Here is a 15256-nt window from a genome sequence, read left to right on the forward strand (position 1 = left end):
CACTCTGGAAGTCGGTCTGGAGGTTCCTCAGAAAATTGGACATAATACTACCGGAAGATCCAGCAATACCTCTCCTGGGCATATACCCAGAAGAAGTTCTAACTGGTAATAAGAACACATGCTCCACTATGTTAATAATAGTCTTATTTATAATAGCCAGAAGCTGGAAAGAACCCAGATGTCCCTCAACAGAAGAATGGATACAGAAAATGTGGTATATTTACACAACGGAGTACTACTCAGCTATTAAAAACAATGAATTTATGAAATTCTTGGACAAATGGATGTATCTGGAGAATATCATCATTAGTGAGGTAGCCCAATCACAAAAGAAGTCATTAAATATGCACTCACTGATAAGTAGATATTAGCCCAGAAACATAGAACACCCAAGATACAATTTGTAAAACACAAGAAAATCAAGAAGAGGAAAGACCAATGGGTGGATACTTCATTCCTCCTTAGAACAGGGAACAAAATACCCATGAAAGGAGTCACAAAGTTTGGAGCTAAGACGAAAGACCAGACTATCCAGAGACTACCCCACCCAGGGATCCATCCCATAATCAGCCACCAAACCCAGACACTATTCCATATGCCAGCAACATTTTGATGAAGGGACCCTGGTATAGCTGTCTTGTATGAGGCTATGCCAGTGCCTGACAAATACAGAAGTGGATGCTCACAGTCATCTATAAGATGGAACACAAGGCCCCCAATGGAGAAGCTAGAGAAAGTACCCAAGGAGCTGAAGGGGTCTGCAACCCTATAGGTGGAACAACAATATGAACTAACCAGTACCCCCAGAGCTCATGTCTCTAGCTGCATATGTAGCAGAAGATGGCCTAGTCAGCCATCACTGGGAAGAGAGGCCCCAAACTTTATATGCCCCAGTACAGGGGAATGCCAGGGCCAAGAGCAGGAGTTGGTGGGTAGGGGAGCAGGGAGGGGGGAGGGTATAGGGAACTTTTGGGATAGCATTTGAAATTTGAAATGTATATAGAGAAAATACCTAATTAAAAAAAAGGAATATCTCCATTCTTTTTTTTTTTCATCTATTTTTGTGGTGTGCCTAGGGTGAGAGACACAGCATGTTTGTAGAGATCAGTGGACATCATGTTATCACAGTCCTCTCTCTTTAATAATGTTGTCGTTCCCATTCCACAGACAAGTAAGCTGAGGCTCAGAGAAAACATTGCTTGTCTCGGGCTGCCTAACTCGTGAGGGGTACATTGCTGTGGGGAGGGCTCTGGGAAGAGGAAGCACTGGGTAGAAGGGGAGGGCAGCAGAGATTAGGAACATTCAGTGAGAATTTGTTGGTGGTCTGAGGCAAAGATGAGCTTGCTGGAGAGAGTTCTGGGTCAAGGACTGGACCCTTACATGGCCATGTGGGGAACTAAAGGGAAGACACACAGCAAGGCAGGCATGGGATGGGTGTTCTTATGAAGTATAGCTAACTCACTGCGACACAGGAATCAGCAGTAAGCAGCCTGGGTAAGATCTGAAACCCATGTCTTCTGTGGTCCCTTCCAGCCCTGGATATTGTTTTTGCTGTTTTACAGGAGTATTAATTGTGTGCTTGTCAGTGAAGCCACAGTGCAAAGAATGTTTTTGGAATTTAGTCAAAAAGGTAAAAAGATTCTGAGTGTTTCTTCTGCCAAGTAGCAGTGACCTGGAATGTACACGGTATGGTGTGCAGGCCAGCAGAGCACTTCAGTCTTTGTGAGACTTGAGATATGCTGACTAGCAGTGATTCAGGTAATAGAGTCAACCCCGGTAGCAGGAGGCCACCAGCAAGAGATGCAGAATATGACCCAGGCCAGGGAAATGCACCTGGAAAGAGAAGATCACGCTCAAAGTATGAGAGAGTCAGGCAGCACCCGTGCTGTGATAAAAGTCACAGTGAAGGCATAGAACGAAAGGGCTTCACATCTAGATGTAGGAGGTGAAGGCCTCCCTACAAATCCCCAGACTATCCTGGAAATCACGATGGAGGCCAGGCCAGGCTGAGGCCTGCAGCCTACAGAACTGCAGGCGGCCCAGCATCCGGTGACCTGGACTGGAAGTTACATTCATAGTGAGCCTCATGCTAATAATGTCCTAGAATTGCACACCAGCAGATTTGGACTGCCCTCCCTCACACAGCACAAATTACATACCTGGGAGCTACACATCCTCCATTAACATAGGAAGACCTTCCATCTCCTTGGTTCATGTGGCCCATTTATTTAACCTGTGGATGGTACTCTGTCTGCAGTCTAGCCCATTTTCCCTCTTCCAGGGTACTCAGTGGGGAAATAAAAAGTTTCCATTTAAAAACAAACAAAAAAAGAAAGAAAGGAAGGAAGGAAGGAAGGAAAAATAAGAAGCTGAAAGGAGTAGAAGAAAGATTCCATTTGTTGTGAGAATTCTTCCTTGGTAGATATAAACAGATGTAAACAGTATCTACCCCTCTTGATAAGGCCCCAACAACAAACCAGTTCCCCAGTAGCTCACCCTGGGGACCACTGAGCATCGTGGACTTCCTTGCAGAGCATGGGTACTAGAACACAGGTGTGTGGTTACTTTTCTATTGCTGTGATTAAAACACCATGACCAAGGCAACTTACAGAAGAAAGGTCTCATTTAGGATTATGGCTCCAGAGAGAGAAGGGTCAGTCATGGTAGGGCGGAAGCAGCAGTCAGGCTTGGTGGCTGTAGCAAGAACTGAGAGCTCACACCTTAAACCACAAGCAGTAAGCCAAAAGAGTGAACCAGGAATGCCCCAAGTTTTTAAACTCTCAAAGCCAATCCCCAGTGACATACTTCCTCCTGCAAGGCCACACCTCCTAAATCTACTCAGACAGCACTACCTGGGGGATAATTGTTTAAATACCTTACACTACGAGGGACATGTAACTCAAACCACCACAGTGAGTGACTCCAAGGTAGCTGCGCTGGGAAGTCTTCACCCAGCATAGACAATGGCTCCCCATGGCTGCGGAGATGGAACTGTCTTTCCCAGGCTATATGCTGTACCCCTCCCCAAGACCTGAGGTCTCACAGTTAGGACAAAATTGCATACAAATGGCTAGGGAGAGTAGTTGGATACTCAGGTAATGGGGCCAGTGGTCCTCCCCACCCCTTCCTGTGAGGAAATCAACAGTCCACAAGCCCAATACTCGATCAGTCATGAGTGCCACTTGCAGGCAGGTACAGAGAACCTGGTGAAGATGGCATCTGTTTGCTTAGAGGACCACACTCCACAAGACATACAGGTTGCCTCATTCAAAGCCGGAAGCCAAAGCAAGCTGTGGGAGGGGCTTGCAGGCTGCCTTTGCTTTGGCAAGTTGCCAGCCTGGTTCCAGCCAGGAGGCTTTGATTCACTGTTTCCATTAGGTCCTCTTCAGTGTTGGTGGGCAGATCCTAGGCAGTTTCCCAAGCTCACTCTCCGCTCCTCCATGTGCATTTATGGCCCCACAGGGAGCAGCTTTTTAATGAGCCTAATGTGAGGCTACAAATAGGAGCTTGTAAAACTGACAGCAAGGGGCTTCAGGCCAAAGCCCAAAGTTGCAGCAGAAGTAGACAACGATCACTCACACTGTGTAGTCAGACCAGAGCTCCTCTGTGCCAGTACAGCAGGACAAAGGCACTCTCCAGGGAAGGCTTGCCCTTCCAAGAGGCCTGCTCCCCTTCCAAGATCTCTTCCCCTACCACGAACTTTCCCATGCAGGCTGTGTGTGCAAAGCATCCTAATCTTGGCTTTCCCAGAAGGACGGGGCAGCACAGGCCTGTGTGCATGACCAGAAGCCAGAAAGCTGAAGGCACCTGGGGCTCCTCTCAGAACCCAGGCCTGCTTCCAGTCTAAGCAGCCTCATGAAAGAAAAGTAAGCTGGTTGCATTAAAATCCCAAACTTTGCGGGGCTAGGGGGATGATTTAGTCAATGAAGGAACCCGCATGCACTGCTGCTGGGAGTGCACAGTGGATCCGTGAGAATTTCCTTGAAAATCTAAATATATGCTTAGCAGATGGTTCCGTGATTACACTCCTTGGTATTTCCCCTAGAGAAATTGAAAACTTCTGCCCACGGCTGTTTGTAGACACTTTCTCCACAACTGCTCGACCATGAGAGCGGCGGAGTGAGTGAGTAAACAAACGATGGCACATCCAGCCAGATGAGATGCCATCCATAGCTAAGAAGAGTTGGCCTAGCCATGCATGAAATACGTGGAGGAGACTGAAGTGAGCCGGATGTGGTCTTACACAGCGATAATCCCAGCGCTTGAGAGGAAGAGGGAAGGAGGGTTGAATGTTCTCCACCAGCCTGGGGTTCTTAGTTAGAGCCTGTCTCAGAAAGGAAAGCGAGGGCTGCGAGATGGCTCAGCAGTGTAAGCATCCGCCGTGCAGGCATGCGGAGCAGTGTTCAGATCCTCAGAATTCACGGACAGGGCAGGTACGAGTGGCAGCCACCTGTGAGGGCAAAGATAAGGGAACCCCACAACCTGGTCAGCAAGATCTGATTCTTCCTCCAAGCAGCTGAGGTTTTGCCACCTCTGGGAAGCCTTCCTTAGCCCCCGCACCTGGGTACCTCAGCTCAGAGCTTGTTTCCCTTCTCTGAGGACTCCATGCAGCCCGCTGGACACAGTGCTGACTCAGCAGATATACAGTCTACCTCCTTCATTAGGCTGCATGCTCCTGAGGGCAAATGACCCGCCTTCTCCTTTATGTCTGTTCCTAGAATACAACAGCTTCTGACAGGCAGGTCATCACTAGTAATTTTGAGTACAAGAAATGAATGAATGTAGAATAAATGATCCATCTTGTGTAATTGTGATGCATAGACCCAAGATTATTTATGAATAAGAATTGTCATGGTCTGTACAAAATAACAGAGTATTGTGGGTTCAGGCCCTTTCTCTGCTGGTGTTAATCTCATGACCTTTGAAGTTATTGAAGCCATTCATTACAAATATTCCTACTTACAACACGCTGTGTGCTAGGCCTTTCACTACGTGCTTAGCTCTTTCAGTCCTCAAACTCAGCCATTGTTAGGCTCCAGATACCGATGAACAGACTGGGGATCAGAAAGGTGAAGTGACTCCTTCAGAATTACACAGCTAGTAAGTGGCCAGGCTGGGCTCAGAACCCTGATCTCTGTGACTCACGCCTCTAAATTACCTAAGGAGATGAGTGGTCAGACTCCTTTGGAAGTAGAAGGAAAGCTCACAGCAGCGGGTATGTTTCCTAAGCAGGGCTCCAGTGTACAGCATTTCTGACTAACACATTCATGTTCTATGAATAGCTGCCTTGGCCGCCTGCCCCAGACCTTGTGATAATTGGTGCTTTTCACTCCCCAAGAAATGAATGACTTGTACTTGATCTAGGTGCACAGCCACCTTGCATCCTTCTCTTTCTATACCAGCTGACACTGGGAGGCCCCACCTACTCCCCTCTTAGGCTCGGCAGCACCACTCCCCACCCAAGCAGGGGATGTCTTCCTGTAAGAGGATGGAAAGTCCTGCCTGCCGGTAGACAGTGTAGGGCTGTGGCCAGGGTCCTTGTCCCCAGCTGTAAGCCTGGCTGAGTGCTGTGAGGATTGCTCCAGATCCCAGTGTACTGTAGCTTGCACAGGTCACGGAGAAGGACTGTGACTGATACCCCGTCTCCAGCATAGACACAGCAGGCAGAGGCTGAGGATGGTGCATACAGGTTGGATCTCCTTCTAGAGTAGTGACATAGAGCTGACCCCCCTCTGCAAACCTGCAATGGTTGAGCTAATAATGGTTTTGTCTAAAAACACCTTGAACAATGGGGGAAAAAAAACCTAAAATCTACAGTCCAATCAGAACTATCTTTAATGTTAGATGACTTCACTCCTGAGAAAGAAATCATCTTTGCCCTCAAGAGAAATTTTCACCCAGAGTGAGAGCCAGATCATTTGGTTCATGTAAATTTGCCATCAGTGCATATATCAAGTAGTCCTATTTGAGGAAGCTGAGAAAAAGTCTTCCACCCAGAATTGCTTGGAGAAATTAGAAAGGTGAAAAAGAACATTGAAATCTGTGTTCTCAAAGAACATGAAAACATAGGTGGGTTTCTCAGCCACTGAAGGATGGCATCTTCATGAAGATAAGGGCATAGCCTGTACTATGAAATAATATTTCCCCAGTGTCCAGAAAGTGTCAAAAATATACTAGGACCCAGAGAAATGACTCCAAGGTTCAGAACAGTTGCAGAGGACCTGGGTTCAGTTCTCAGCACCTACATCAGGTGGCTCACAACAGAGTTTAACCCCAGCTCCAGACATTCAAGGCCATCTTCTGGCCTCCAGAGATACCCATACTCACTTGTACAAGCCCACACATACATATAATTAAAAATAATAAAAAATAATAGCAACTTCCAGCACTAGGGAGGCAAAGGCAGGCGGATTTCTGAGTTCAAGGCCAGCCTGGTCTACAGAGTGAGTTCCAGGACAACCAGAGCTATACAGAGAAACCCTGTCTCAAAAAAAAAAAAAGAAAGAAAGAAAGAAAGAAAAGAAAAGAAGGAAAGAAAGAAAGAAAGAAAAGAAAAAAATAATAGCAACATAAACATTTGTTTTGAATATAAATTATTACTTAAGAATGTCTTTTAGCAAGCCTGATCACATTTTATTGCCATAAAATCTTAAAGAATCAACTTTGAATTTTTTTGTTGCAAATGATATACATAGATGTCCTGTTCTACAACTTAGACAGATTTCATTTTAATTCTTTTTATACAAGAATCATTAATCAGTATAAGAATAATATATGATACACTCTTTATTCATGTATTAATAAATTCCTAATATATCCCTTGCTGGCCTGGAACTCACTAAATAGTTCTCAGACTCACAGAGATTCTCCTATGTGTGTCTTTTTGGTTGCTTATTTTTGGTTTTGAGACAATAAGTTGCCCACGTTGGCCTGGAACTCATGCAGCAGAGGCTAACTTAAAACCCACAACCCTGCCACTGCCTCCAAAGCACAGAGATGACAGGCGTGTGCACTATACCTGCTTCCTGTGTGTGTGTTTTGAATGTGTTGTTTATAAAAGTAGTCCACAGGAATAAGTGTGCTTTCCCTCCATGGGGCAAGGACAGAATGTGGTAAAGGCACCGTGGTTATGAGATAGTGTTCGTTTTTTAAGAGGTCATTCCAAGCCTTGTGCTTCTTGGCACACTTGAGTTCTTGCTCTGTTACATTAATCCTTTGGAGAGAGGCCACCTAGAATCTCTTAAAGTATTCAAAGTAACACAGAGCCTTTTTCCAAGGAAGAAGCTCAGTAATGCACAGTTGGTTTTTTGTCCCAAGCTGCCCTGGTTGTGATTCTTGCTGGGTTTTCGGAGTTCACCTGTAGGTGTAACTTTTTGAATTGATGCATAGACTGAAACCGCTTCCTCTTAATCACTTGCAAAGAAGCCAGCATCAGTAAAGAGACTGTATTTGAATTGAGTTTGTGCTTCAGACAACTTGAGCTACATCCCATGGTCTCCTCTGGCTGACTTCCTCATGTTGTTGTCTCAGTATGTTGTCTGTGACCAAGTGATGTCTACCCAGATGGAAGGAAGTGTCAGAATGCTCCAGGGGACTTTCAAAATCACTAGCACTGTTTTGTGGGACATTCTAGTGTTCCTTTCGCCCTTTCTTCCTCTCCAGACCCTTGCCCTGTCTGGGCTTCACTGAGAGACTGAGGGAGAGAAGAACAGCCACATCAGCAGTTTCTGGCAGAACAAGGCTCTCAGGGCTTTCAGCCCCTAGCTAAGTGAGCCTGGCATTTGACTGTTCTTTTCCTCAGGAGCAAGTGAGACACTCGGACAGTTGTAACTGTGCGTTTTTATTTTATTGCTTAGTTCCCCCACAAAACCTGACAGGAAGACCGTCCTCCAGTGATTTAGCTAGAGTGAGGTATCCACCAGGCAGTGATGATTATTTGGTTTTAATTTCTGCCCTTAAAAGAGAAAGTGGGAGGAGTGACATGGTTTGGTGGGTAAAGCTCTTGCCTACAAGTCTGAGGACCTACACAGTTCCGAGTTCCATCCCTGAGACCCTCATGGTGGAAGGGAGAACTCACAGTTTTCCTCTGACCTCCATGTGCACATGTGGCGAGGAAATATCAGTCCCACTGCCCCCCCCCCATACATATATACTCACAGGAAATAAATAAATGTAATAAAAATAAAATTTTGAAGAGAAGCATGAGCTATGCCTGGTGGCAGGGGCCCATAATCCCAGCTTCTTTGGAGGCTGAGGCAGGAGAAATCACAAGTTCAAGGCCAGTCTAGGAAAGTTAATGAGACTCTTATCTCAAAAAGTAGAGCAACTTGCCTATCATTTAGGTGGTTCAGTCTCCTGTACTGAGAGGGAGGGAGGGTGGGAGAGATTGGGAGAGATGGGGAGAGACAGAGTGGTTGCTGCTCAGTTTGCATTCCACTTTGCCATTTGCTAACAAGGCTTTAGCCAAGTGGCCCAGCCCATGTTGACCTGTGTCCCACAGGAGAATGAGACACGACAGTCATAACTTACCAGTAGAGCTTAGTAGGGTGAGCCCTACTAAGTTTGTTTGGGCATAGAGTATAGAAAATATACAAGCCTGCTTCCATTTGGTATTCACTGCTGGTCAGCATTTGGTTCTTCTAAGTTTGGACACCCTGCTCCATGTGCATGCACACACAGACTCCTCCCTCCCTGTCTCAGAATGTTGTCCTCGTTTGAACTCCTGGTTGTCACAGAGCTCAGTGAGATAGATTGACCCAGGCATTAGCTGTGCGTTTGATAATTCTTGATGAGCCATCTGAATTATATGAATGATTGACAGTTTTCCAGGCATATTTCAAGCTACTTTCAACTTCGTCTTCTTATTTTGTTCCTCTTCCCTTTGCTTCAGGAGGCACCCATGCCTTCACCTCCCAGCTGGAACTGTCAGGATAAATAGCATTCAGTAAGCCTTTAGTTTCCACTGTCTTGTGCTCCACTTGAATCTCTTTGAATAATATCCATGCTTTTGCGTCTTAGTGCTTTATCCCAGGATGACTAATATACAACAACTGGGTATTAAATTTCTATATATAAAATTTCATCTCAAGCGAAACGTAGTGGCATAGCTTATAATCCCAGCACTTGGGACATAGAGGCAGGAGTTCAAGGTCATCCTCAGCTACATAGGGAGTTTGCAGCCAGCTTAGAATACATGAGACCTTGTCTCAAAACACAAAACAAAACAAAACAACAACAACAACAACAACAAAAACCAACCACATCAACTCCTTACCCATTCCTTCCATGGAAAAATCCAAATCAAAGAGTAGAAACAGTTTCTCCAAGGGAATAGAGTTCTACAGGCCTTTTGGATACCATTTGGGGGTGGTATCAGTTGTGCTTTAAGAAGCTTATAGAGCTCTACCTAAGCCCCCAGCTCCTCATATGTCCTCACAACAGCAGAAAAAAAAAAAAGGAACCCTGTGTGTCTTTAACTTCATTTGAAGGATGTGGGGTAGGTGGTGAGGGTCCTGAGCAGGGAAAGGGTGCGTCAGTCACAGACCCCACAGGAGTCATTTGCAAGTCTAGGGAGAATGCTGTAATGGGTTATTAGGTTTGAAGGGAAGCTATGTTACAGCCTTGCTGGCTTTGGGATGAAGTATCTGAAAAATCTAAACGGCATTCAGGCCCACACAGAAAAGACATTTTTATATTTAATATTGTCAAAGTGGTAGGTTGAGGGATGGTGCCACACAGAGAGACACACAGAGACTCATATTTGCACACACATGCACACCCAAGCACACACATGCTCTTATGACTGTGAGTGAAATGAACAGAGAGAAATCAGCAGTCACCAGTTCTGTTTCTTTCCACTGCTGACCATTTAGAATACCACTTAAAGTACTAGAACGGTAAATGGGGGGAGGTCTCGAGGGGCTTCCTCAAGTGCTAGAGAGGACTTGCGGTGCCTTCATATTAGCCCTGTATTTCAGAGAAGCAGATGAAATCGTCTTCTTTTCCTTTGAACTGAAATTCTGGTTTGTCAACATGGTGTGCTGCCCTTCTGCTCCTGGGATGGCATGTAACTGAGAGAGACTGCGCCTCTGCAAGCAGAAACCAGGCTTAATTCCTGGGTGGCACCTCCTTGTGAGAAGGCAGGTTCCCAGGCTTCAGGGTGGAGTTTCCCTCCTAACTCAACACCACCCTCTCTGGGCACTAGTGAAGAATCACTGGGAAGAAAATGGGTTGTCTCCACCCCACCGGTGATCTAGAGTCAGCCGAGAGAACAGCACTGGAATGTAGCTCAGAGAAGTAACACTCCTGTGTGCTGGGCTTCCCAACTCCTGACATGCTGGGGACATGCTGAGGGTTTTGCCACTTTACCAGCAGAAAATCACTTCTTACCCCTATGTTTCTGAGAAGGAAAGAAAGATACTGTATAGTTTTACCTGGAAAAGGCAGTTGGATTTCTTCATACAGACAGCAAGGAAGTATGAGAGAGTTACAGAGAACAGGGAGGCCAGGATGAGAAGCAGTAAGGCCTGGTGGCTGATTGGTGGAGTGGGCAGAGGAGAGAAGGGAGAAGAATGACTCAGAGCTGGGCAGAGAGAGGCCTGGAAGCTTACTGGCCGCCTGGCCATCTACAGAGTTCAAGCCAAAGAGAGAACCTGACTCAGACCAAAGGTTGTTCTTTGGCCTCCACACACATGCTGTACACACACACACACACACACACACACACACAGAGAGAGAGAGAGAGAGAGAGAGAGAGAGAGACTGAGAGAGAGACAGAGAGAGACAGAGACAGAAACAGAATACATCATATCTTGTTCTTACCTCGAGTTTCTTTCCTAGAAACGTTAGACCCATACAGACCCCTCTCCTTCCAGGTACCCTAAATGGCCAAGATGGCCAAGATTAAAATATCATTTCATTTCCGCAGCTCCGAGTCTCTTTGGTGATGAGTTTCACACCGGGTACCCCATGTTCAGTTTCTGGTGATCTCTGTAAGAAGGGTGAGCATAGCACTCCATGAAGTCCAAGGGACTAAGTGAAATAATGTGTGTGAGCTGCTGTCACAGTGCCCGACACATACAAAATCAATAAATCAGGAACTAGAGAGCCGACTCCATGAGTGAGAGAGAGAGCGCTTGCTGTGCATCACGAGGATCTATGCTTGAAACCTCAGAATCCATACTAAACCGGATGTGGCTGCAAATGTGCCTGTAACCCAAGAGGTCACTGGGACTCTGTACAGGTTAGGTAAGAGACCCTGTCTCAAGAGAATAAGTCTGAAAGTGATAGCCCAGGACACAGGATGGCTCCTCTGACCTCCAAGTATGAAAGAGCACTCAAACCTATGTGTACATGTGTACAGGTACTATACATACCTATGCCCTATACACACATTCTACATACACATTTTAAAGTGGGATAGAGAGATGGCTCAGCAGTTGGGGGCATTGACTGTCCTTCAAGAGGACCCTGTTTCAATTCTCAGTACCCACATGGTAGCTCACAACTGTCTGTAACTCCAAGATATGATACCCTCACACAGACATGCATATAGGCAAAACACCAGCGCACATAAAAATAAAAATAAATGATGAAAAAAATTTTAAGTCAGCTTTAATCCTGACTGCATTATTTTCCTTGCTGGAAGAAGAAAGAAAGCGAAGAGAGAGAACAGTTTCTTAAAAGCAAAAGATATTCATGCCGAAGCTGTGATTCTATCTGATTATTAATATCAGGCTCATAATTACTTTTGCCACAATATTAAGGGAGAGCTCCTTTGAATGGCAGACAACTGACAAACTAGGAAGCTATTAACAGAGTTGCCTGCTCCTGTTACCAGATCTAGTGACATAATAGTCCTCACTGGGAATCCTTTGACAAGTCAGCTGAATTTCCTGTGCCCTTCCTTGCCTTAAGCACTGCAAATGTGATCCACATGTCCCAGTGCTGTTTCTGTCAATGAAAAGGGAGAAAGGAGGAGATGCTGGTCTGCACTTGGGCTGCCGCAGGAACCCTACCCCCCACCTGGCTATTAGGACTGAGGCTCTTCTTCTGTTTAACTCATTTTAATGCTTAAAGCGTTAAACACTTCGTCCTGATGTGTTGGTTACTCAGCTGTTAGGATGTGTGCTGCAGGGAACCCAGCGAGGTTTAGAGAATGGCCCAGTTCTTTCTCCTCCCATGGAAAGAAACATTTGAGGAAGTGCTTTGGTTTAGGCCTTGTGGAGCCAATACTGGCTGTGATGTGGATGGGGGAGGCGTAGTGGGGCTAGCCTTAGCTACTCTGGCACCAAGGAGGATGGCTAGACAGAACTATCACTGCACCTGCAGGGTGATCTAGACAGACACAACCAGGAAGGGCCCCAGGTTAGGGGAGGACTGCCCCGATGCCTTTGCCCCTCAAGAGGGAAATGTCACAGGCTCAGACGGGAGCATGCATAAGTGAAAGGGCCTTGAGTTATACAGCTGTGTGCTCACACACACAGGAGCCACAGAACAGGGGCAGCGTGAGTTTTGGTGGTGTATCCACTGACTAGACTCCTAGAGGGTCAAGGCTACACATTCTAGGACTGTCTCAACTGAACCTGACTCCTACTCCTACTGTGTGCCTGAGAAAGTGATTTACGTTCCTCCTCCAGTGTCTCTAGTTAGCCGAAAGCCCAAGTCACCCACCCAAGTTCATGTAGCTGATCACATGTCAGCACAGTGTTTATAAATGTCAGAGGACTGTCCTAAAATCCCTTGCTGCTGCGTGTCCTTGACACATCCCTGCATGCCAGAGAGGAGACTCTTAGTCTTGCCACATTCTACAAACCCTCCCAGTTTCTCAAGAAATTTTATAGTTTTCCCTGAAAATGACTGGCAGGATTTTTCTATTTTTGTAAACAACACATAAGCAAAGGCTAGGCAGAGACTTGAACAGTCCATCAGAGAAGTAGCAACTCCCCAGAATTTGGGAATTCCTGCTGGAGGCTCTGACTGCAGTGAGCGTTCCCCTGCCACGGGTTCTGATTTCCTGGTGTATGCTGGAAGACTGCACAGTGAGCTGGAGAGATTTCCAAGCTGGCATTCCCTGGGATGGATTCTGAAGCTCCCTTCTCTGCTGTTGAAGTGCTAATGAGAAACACTAATTGCACTTGGCCAGGGGCTGGGACCGTCCCATTCATGAAGTAGAGAGGGCAGTATCCCTTTCCAGTGATGTCTCCTGGCCTTCTGAGCTTAGAGAAGAAGTGGGAAGGGGGAAGATGCTGCAGGCAGCTGGCCTTTGAAGGAGCAGGATTGTGATCATCAAAACCGAGCAAGCATAAGTGCTATAGAGACAAAGCCATGTCTCCACATCGCCCCAGAACCCTGAAAGCAGCACTCTGGCCCAATTAAGCATGTTGAAGGGCCCCGGAGCCTATAGGCCAGTTTCTTGGCAAATCCGATTTCTGTCTACATATCAGTAAAATCCCAGGAGAACTGGTCCACTTTATGACCTCTGAGGCACTAGGCAGAGCAAAGACCCACATTCCCAAGGCTCAGTCGGGCGGGTCCTGTGACTCCGTCAGGACAGGGGATGAGCACTGAGCCCTGGACACAGTAGCTGCGAACGGCCTGCGGAGTTTCTTCTCCCAGTGTGACTCCTCCATCTTGTTCCCTCACAGGTGTCCTCTCTCTCCCTGCCTACTTCAGTCCCTACAATGGTGGGTCCCTGGGCCACGATGAGCGAGCAGATGCCTATGCTCAGCTGGAGCTTCGGACACTGGAGCAGTCACTCCTGGCCACGTGTGTGGGCAGCATCTCGGAGCTCAGTAAGTATGGTGCTTGGGGGAGAAAGTGAGACAGAACGCTCTGACTGGGGCCTGGCACTTAGACAGGTCTTCCCAAGCCTGCCGTGTACCTGACCTCCCATCTGTTTCCTCGAGTTCTTGTCTGTGGCTTCAGTTCTAGTCAAAGCACTAGCCACCACTTGAAACTTACATATCTACTCATAAATAATTTAGTTTTCCATTCCAACTAGAAAATATTAGAGTCATAGGACAGAGTCTTGCTTCCTTTTGCCTGCAGCTTTCCCAGTGCATAGAACTTCCCCCAACACCAATACCAGCTCCTGGTGCTCAATATGTGTGTGAGAACATAAGTGTAAAGCCATGTGTGCATTAGAAGGGGTGAGTTCTGTCCCACCCAGTTTGGCTCCTGAAACTCTCCTGAGTTTGGTCTCTATTTTGGCCTGGAGCTCCTCAGGACACTGAAAAAAGACATCTCCGTTGCATTTTCCCAGAGACAACACAATGTCATATGCCACATTGCCTGGTTCCTCCCTCTGAAACCAAAGGTTTTGCTAACCTACTCTGCAGGGGAGGGGACAGAGGTGGAGGCAGATATTTTAATTTTTGTTCCAGAGACTAAAGACTTTAATGAGCCTAGTGATACTTGGCACTGAGCACCGTGGACCTAGAATTCACCCTAGGCTTCCCGTGCATTAAACTCTCTCTGCCTAGCCAGGGCCAGCCTGCCTGGTAGGTTAGGAAGCTGCATTCTTCTAACAGGTCTAGCTGCATGGGGAGCTCTGGTCCTTGGGCTTGCTCTGTCCTTCCATACCCATGAAAAGTTAAAGAGAAAGAACCAACAGAAAGCAAACTTCTCTCGGAGGGTGGCCAGATGTTGGAAGGCTTATTTTGAAGACAGTGCTATGATCCAGACTCTCGCCCGCTGTTTTTATTTGATGGCTCATAATGAGGGCTGGAATAACCTGCGTGAAAGCTGTAGCACCTCTAATCAAGTCTTTTGTGGCTAGTAAGGGGTGAGGGCTTGCTTTCCCATGCCTGGTAGGTGGCTGTGGGCATCTGTCCAAGGTTTCCTTGAGCTCTGGATCAGTTGATTCTCAAGTAAGATACAGGGATGTCCCAAAAGCATCAAGCATCCACCTGTGTAACAGCCCAGCCCAGCCAGCTCACAGTTTTATGAACAAGCTGTACCAAGGGACCGTGGAATCCCTGAGCTCAATCATTGATTAAAACATTGCAAAATAGATTCAAAATGAGTATCTAGAAAAATGAGATAAGATATGTAAAATGAAAGCCAAATCTTTAAAACTTATTCTTAAACAGCGTCAAATGGCTGTAGATGTCATTTTGGGTTTTTTTTTTTTTTTTTTTTTTTTTTTTTTTTTTTTTTTTTTTTTTTTTTTTCTTCTTCTTCTTCTTCTTCCTCTGAGACAAGGTCTCAGGTATCCCAGGCTGGCTCCAGACTCTCTAGCATAGCTGAAAATTAC

The 15256-nt window shown here is 46.3% G+C and overlaps 1 protein-coding gene across 1 annotated transcript in view; it reads left to right on the top strand.

Moving 5' to 3' along the window:
* Positions 1-15256, top strand: part of Abtb2 (ankyrin repeat and BTB domain containing 2) — a 151643-nt gene that overhangs the window by 98539 nt on the left and 37848 nt on the right. Inside the window, exon 2 of the mRNA XM_021179050.2 lies at positions 13647-13793. Within this exon, the coding sequence (XP_021034709.1) occupies positions 13647-13793 (147 nt within the window). The remainder of the gene's footprint in view (positions 1-13646; positions 13794-15256) is intronic.

The sequence above is a fragment of the Mus caroli genome, chromosome 2 (genome assembly GCF_900094665.2).
Source record: "Mus caroli chromosome 2, CAROLI_EIJ_v1.1, whole genome shotgun sequence".
NCBI lineage: Eukaryota > Metazoa > Chordata > Mammalia > Rodentia > Muridae > Mus > Mus caroli.